Raw genomic sequence first — 7,300 nt, forward strand, 5'->3', positions numbered from 1 at the left:
AAACCATGACACACACTTTAAGATGAAACAGCAGTCAGTTTTCAAACTCTTATGAACTACAAGAAGCAAACTGGACCACAGGTGTCACAACTAACTTATCCTAAAAAACACTCAGTAAGGCTCCACTTAAATGAGAAAGTGCAAACAGAGAAACGTGTTCCCAGAAAAGTGAAAAGGTCAGTCCAGACGCAAACCACACCCTGTTTACCTTCCCAACATCTTTGATCAACTGTTGCTCATTCAAGACCCTTTAGAAAGAGACTAATCTGTGTCATGGAAAAGTACAGATGTTCATGTCATCAGATCTGGTTTCAAATCCCTCCTTTACTGATCCCATGTGGCCTTAAGCCTCAATTTTCCCGATAGGTAAATGGGAACAAGAATAATTATTTTGTACAGTTCTGAAGGGATCACAGGGAATTTATAAAGTGCATGGCACCATGCTGGTGATCAATAAATTTGATTCACACTAATAATAGAAGCTATGGAAATAGGAAAAAAAGATGGTAGAAACAAAACACAAACTTTTATCCCAAATATTTCTTCCAAAACTTAATTTGAGGGATTGAACTTAATTTGAGGGATTATAATAAAAAATTTTTATTATAAACATTTTAAGACAACAAGGAAATACAGAATGTGTAGTCATTACATTGTTCTTTTGAATTCTCATATTTTACAATATTTGAATCACATTTTAAAGGAAATGAAATGATGTAGTTGAATATCTATTGCCTGTCTCTGTACCAGCACCCCTCTCCCCAGCCCTGAACCCATTTCCCATTCTTTCCATTTCCCTTTCTCCTTCCTCCATCCTGAGCTAACAATCACCATGGCCAAGTTCTCTCATTTTCTGTATTCTGGCTGAAGGATCACCTGTTTCCTCTAGGGCTCCAACCTCTCTCTAAGGAAGCAGGTCAACCTTACAAGGCCTTCCAGCTCTGTCCTGTCCCTAGAGATGCTCTGTAGAGAGGCTGAAGCTGAAGGCCAGGCTAGAAAGAAGAGTGAGGACCCTTCCCAACCCCACACCAGGCAGCTTCACAGACATCACTCCTGGACCCTCCCAGCATCTCGATGACATTATCGGTGTCCCTGTTTTATAGATAGGAAACCAGGAAGGGCCTACAGCAGGTCCGTGGCTAAGTGGCAGTGCAGAATTCAAACGCAGGCTGTTTCCTTATAGCAAATGGGGACAACTGTGACAACTGTGACAACTATGACCCCTTCTACCCCAAAACTACCTAGGGATGAGCTGAGGGAGAAACTAGGGGTTAATAGCCCCAGTCCTAGAGTTTTCAGGTTGTGGACTTGCTCTTCTGCCCTACACAATTAGCTATTTGTTCAGACTTCATGAACAAGGGAAAGAAGAAAAAACACACCATGGAACATGAAACTCTACCTCTTACCCCTTCAGTCCTCTTCCAGTCTTTGTTAATTTATATGCAGGTGCAGTCAGGAAACCTGGCTTCTAGGCCTAGCCTCACTATTTATACACATGTGACTATGGGCAAGTTGTTCCCTTCCCTCCCAAGTCAGTAAAATAGGTATAATAACACCTTCCTCGCCTACTCCCAGGGGCATGATGGGGATTCCAGGAAATGATGGGAATAAAAATGCTAAAGCATTATCTGCGTCTAAATGTTTTGGATATTCTCACATCCTGTGGGTCAGAGGATGGTAGCTGGAAAGGGGACATTAGTAGGGGTTCTTGGGCATCTGTACCCCCTAGCACCCAGCTCCTTGGACTTTATCTTCCACAATCCCATTATCACAGCTCTGTGCAGAACCCTTTAATGATCTCAATTCATTCTCACATTCCTGAGATAACTGATAATAGTTACGATTATGAGTATCTACTAAATGGCAAACACCATGCTGGATATTTCATATACTTTATCTTGAATCACTAAACTAATTTTGAATGGTATTTCTACATTTTTTTTTTTATAAATTGCACCCTTTAATTTAAAACTGATATGTTGGCATGGGTCTTATGCCAAGGAGAATCAGGTAATCAACAAGAGTTTATGAAACAGAGCATGAGACAGATGGTGAAGTGCAATGGGGGAAAGCATGTTCTTAACACAGTGGGAAAGTATCCTGTAATTGAGCACAGGGCAATGCAGGCATTATCACCCTAATTTTATAAGTGAGGAAACTGAGGATCAGAAGGGTGAAGCAATTTGCTCAAAACCAGACAGCCTGTGAGTAGTGCAAAGCTGGAATTTGAGCCTAAATCTCAGTGGTTCCAGAGTCCCTTTTCTTTGAGTTACACCACACTGCTTTCCTATAGAATCTGGTCATCTCCCAGCCTCCTCAGACCACATCCCTCCTCCCTACAGCCTCAAGGTGGATAAAAGTTTGGGATAGAGCATAAAAGCAAAAGTAACACTCAAGGCATTACCCAGTCTTCCACATACTTGAGTATTGGGAGGGAAAGTTAGGGCGGAGATGCAGGGGGGCGGTTCAGAGGTAGTAAGAATATGACTAGGAGAGAAGTACTGAAACGGTCAGCATGAACACTCCAAAGAGTGTAGAATAACACAGTAACATTCTGGGTACAACTGTTAATTAACCCAACAAACATTACTAAGTAGGACCTAACAGATGCCTGGTGCTGGGGCTACAGTGCTCAGATCTAGGTTATGTTCTATATATATACTCTTGAAAAGCCTGAGTTCATGGGATACATTTGTTAAATATTTTAAAAATTAAAATTAATAAACAAACAAACAATGTGATAAAGCCAATATGTGATATTTTGCCGACCTAGGCAGGAAACAGACCAAAAGAGGTGGGAGAATCAGAGTTGGGGCTGTGCTTGCTTAATGAACTCATCATGGTACTGATGTGCCTGTTGGTGAAAGTTTCACAGAACCACAGAATTTAAGGAAGAGGGAAGAGGGTTTGGAGATCCTTATTGGTTTACATCATCTTTCCCTAAGTAGAAAAATACAGTTATGCACTCAGTAGATAAAGAACAGGGGATTCCAGATAGATGACTTTGCAGAGTAATGAGGAAGGCTGAAGAGGTTGGAAGGAGCAAGATGATGATGATGATGATGATGATGATGATGATGACAATGGTGACAGCAGCCAACACCTATCCGTCACTATGTTCATATACTGTTAGAACAAATACTGTTACTTATCTATATTAATTCTCACACCTACCTTGCAAAGTAGGTACTATTATTCACCCCCATTTTGTAGATGAGGAAACTAAGGTGCAGAGAAACGAAATAGCTTTCCCAAAGTCATATGGGAAATGGTCATATGTACTAATTAAGGGTTATGAATTTTATCCTAGGAGCCAAAAGCTCCCCCACTCCAACCCATTTGAAGAGTTCTTAGCAGAGAGGAGATGAGCAGAAGTTCATAATTTAGAAAGTCTGTTCCAAGGCAGGGTGGATTGGGTAAGGAGGGGAAAGGACTGGAGCCTGTCAAGGTTCTTGGTCCAAGAAAGGCCAGAATGGAGGCCGGAGGGACAGGGAGCAGAGGAATAGCCCCATACACCTGGCTGTGGTGTTGGTAGGAAATTGTCCCTCCTATGTCTCAACTTACTCTACCTGTAAAGGTAGAATAATACTTTTTCCATCTACCTAGCTCAGGAATGGCTTGCAAATTAGTGGGGCAGAGACTCGGCTGGCTTTCATGTGCTAAACAACACCCTCTGACTACTGCTGGTACTCATTACATGCTGATATATAAAATGCACTTTGAGGGAGGAGCTGGAAATAATTACACCTTGCTAATTATCGTTAATTTTACCACAGCTTTGAAACCCTGGACTTTCTCAATGATTCAAAAAGAGACTGCAATCCCTTCCTCCCATTAAAGTAGCCACACAGGTGGTAGACAAGCAATTTCCCACAGGCTCCATTATTTCATTACGTGAAGTGGCTCAGCAACTGTATTGGACACAAAAAGCAGCAATTTGCTCTTTCAGAATCAAACTGTAAAAAGAACTCCTTATGATCTCGTTGGCTTTTTCGAAGAAAGTGTTCCTGTTCCTCTCCCTTATACTGAGTACACAGGTAAATGTGTTTGTGTGCCTGTGAAGGAGAGCAAAGAAGTGTTTAAGAGAATTTTAACATATCGGATACCAGGCCACCTGGTTTTGACCTAAGATATTGGGATCGGCCAGCTGCTCCCCTAACCTTTCTTCAGCCGCTGCACTACTTTGTTTCCACAAACATTTATTTAAGGTCTTGCAACAGCCAGGCAGGTTACCAAATTTGAGGAAATAAATTCACATGATGTCTCTTCCCCTCTGGACAACTTTGGGTCTCCAAGTCTCAGCTGCCGTCACCCATAAAATGGATCTGATAGCTAGTTCATCCCTGTCAGGATTGACGTAAGGATAAGATGTTTGTGTAAACTTTATATATATAAAGATATGCTATTATAAGAACTGGGGAAGGAAAAGAGGGAGTGAAAGAGCTTGCAGAGAGAGAGAGGAAGTGGGAAAGGGAGAAGGAAAAAGAAGAAAAGAGCCTGACGGAAAAGGCGAGACTGTCCCAAACCGAACCGCACTTTTCAATGAAATTCCTGGGAATTCCGGCCTGGGAGCCGAAGGTCCTCAGCCAGAGTCCGCGCGGGGGGCGGGTCCCTCTGCAGGTGGGGCCAGGCAGGCGGGGACTGGAACCCCGCAGCCCGCAGGTGAGTATCTGTTTTCCTCTCCCAAGCTTTCGGTCCGGGGGAGGCGGGAGCAGCCTCGGCTTCCCTGATCCTATCGCAGGCGGCGGAGGCCCGGCTCGGCCTTCCGCGGGACTGGGGGGCGGGATGTGTCACCCGAATACCAGCGAATGAGTCGGCGGCCGAACCAGCCGGGCAGGTTGGGTGAAGTATAAGAGAGGAAGGGAGCGGCGGGCGGCAGGCATCCCAAGACTGTGCCAGACCGCGGAGCCCGAGCCCAGCCCAGCGCCCCGCGCCGCGTTCGCCCGTGTCCCGTCTGCCCTCCTCGGCACCACCATGGTCCGGGGCGCCGGCCTCGCCCTGCCGCTGCCGCTGCTGCTGCTGCTGGCGGCGGTGACCCGCCGCACGGCCGCGCAGTACAACTGCACGTGCCCCACCAACAAGATGACCACTTGCGGCCCGGACGGCCCGGGCGGCCGCTGCCAGTGCCGGGCGCTCGGCTCCCACCACGTGGTCGACTGCTCCACGCTGACCTCCAAGTGCCTGCTGCTCAAGGCGCGCGTGAGCGCCCCCAAGAGCGCCCGCGCGCTGGTGCGCCCGAGCGAGCACGCGCTCCTGGACAACGACGGGCTGTACAACCCCGAATGCGACCACGAGGGCCGCTTCAAGGCCCGCCAGTGCAACCAGACGTCGGTGTGCTGGTGCGTGAACTCGGTGGGCGTGCGCCGCACCGACAAGGGCGACTTGAGCCTGCGCTGCGACGAGCTGGTGCGCACTCACCACATCCTCATCGACCTGCGCCACCGCCCGGCCGCCCGCGCCTTCAACCTCTCGGACCTGGAGGCCGAGCTGCGGCGGCTCTTCCACGAGCGCTACCGCTTGCACCCCAGGTTCGTGGCGGCGGTGCACTACGAGCAGCCCACTGTCCAGATCGAGTTGCAGCAGAACTTGTCGCAAAAGACGCTGGGCGACGTGGACATCGCCGACGCCGCCTACTACTTCGAGAGGGACGTCAAGGGCGAGTCGCTGTTCTCGGGCCGCGGCAGCTTCGACGTGCGCGTGCGCGGCGAGCCCCTGCAGGTGGAGCAGACGCTCATCTACTACCTGGACGAGAAGCCCCCCGAGTTCTCCATGAAGCGCCTCACCGCCGGCCTCATCGCCGTCATCGCCGTGGTCGTGGTGGCCCTCCTTGCCGGCGTGGCAGTCTTGGTGATCAGCAACTGGAGGAGGTCGGGAAAGTACAAGAAGGTGGAGGTCAAGGAACTGGGGGAGATGAGGAAGGAACCGAGCTTGTAGGTACTTAGTGGGGCAGGGGCATGAGGTTGGGTTCCGAACTTCACGGTCGTCCCAGACCAAATGAGTCACATCACGCTTCTAGATTCTTGGCTTAAAGGAGACATTTCTCGCCCCAAATCCCTGTCTTCTCACCCTCCTCCCGCACTGCTGTCCCCCACCCCCACCAAATAGATCCTGGTTCCGGGGTTACCTCTCTTTCTGACGTCTGTCCTGGAGGAAACATTTCCAAAATCCCCTTTTGTCCAACAAGGAGAAACTTGACTTACAGTTGGGGAAAGGACGGTTGTGTTACTAGAAGAAGCAAGCGTCTGAATGACAACCCAGCATTGTTTTCAAGTGATGGATCGATTTTGAAAGCTTAAATGGGTTTAGATGGGAAACAGCGCTTTTACTCTCTTGGGTTTGTTATTCAATTAGTTCCACTTGAACCGTGGCCTTCCTGATGGGAAGAGGAGTTTGTTAATTCGCCCTGTGTAGTCGCCTCCTTTTCCATCGTTTGTATTACTGACCGCATATGTTTGTCACCAGGAAAGGATCCTGTTTCAGCTGCCGGAAAATATTTTAGACGTCTTTGTTTGAGGGCAGATTCTGTCCTAGAAACTCAGCGTCTATTCTTCAGCTAGCCCTTATTACAGCTGATACTGTATTTTTTCCTTTTGTAAAATGTTTGTACATATGTTGTCTTTGATAATGCTGCTGTGATTTTTTAAAAATATGAATTTAATAAAATATGGAGAAGGCACAAGCCAAAAGTTTGTGAAAACTTGCTCGAGATTTATAAATAGCTTTGGTCTTCTCTGTGTAATTTCTTGTAACATGGACTTGTTATTTCAAACACTTTCAAGACGGAGCATTTCATATTGCTACTGTGGTATTTTCTGAGTTGTCCTATCTGTCCTGTATAAATGCTGGTCTGTCTAAATAAAATTAATTGGGAACCTTCTTCCTTCAAACTGCAGAAGGGGGGTCTGAGGTAGGAGGCTAGGACCAGCTACCCCTGGGGAGAAAGGGAGCAGGCCTTGGGTTAACTCTGAGGATTTCGACTGGTGGAGAAGGAAATTTAAGTTCATTTTACAAGCTGCATCTCCTTTGAACTCCACCTCAACTCTGAGGTAGGTGGTATTATTTCCATTTAGCCCCTGGGTGTGTTTCTTAATCCCGAAGTACTATGACTCCAAGAGAGGTTAGAAGACCTATATACTCACTGTTAGGTATGTTTTTGTAAGAATGATATTTATAAATAAATTAAAATAATGCCAGAGGAAAAAAGAAAAAAAAGACTCCCAAATATTTACAGCCAGGCTGTAGTGGACCCTAGGCTCTGGCTGTGGACAGGTTGTTTGCTAAGATTTTTTTTTTTACTTGT

General features: G+C 46.9%; 1 protein-coding gene across 1 annotated transcript; it reads left to right on the forward strand.

Annotated features, from left to right (window-relative positions):
- Positions 1-4,687: 4,687 nt before the first annotated feature.
- On the forward strand, positions 4,688-6,876 carry TACSTD2 (tumor associated calcium signal transducer 2). Its single transcript, XM_004470668.4, has one exon. It carries the CDS (start codon positions 4,975-4,977, stop codon positions 5,932-5,934), a length of 960 nt encoding a protein of 319 aa, XP_004470725.1. The 5' UTR covers positions 4,688-4,974; the 3' UTR covers positions 5,935-6,876.
- The last annotated feature ends 424 nt before the right edge of the window (positions 6,877-7,300 follow it).

The sequence above is a fragment of the Dasypus novemcinctus genome, chromosome 9 (assembly GCF_030445035.2).
Source record: "Dasypus novemcinctus isolate mDasNov1 chromosome 9, mDasNov1.1.hap2, whole genome shotgun sequence".
Taxonomy (NCBI): Eukaryota; Metazoa; Chordata; class Mammalia; order Cingulata; family Dasypodidae; genus Dasypus; species Dasypus novemcinctus.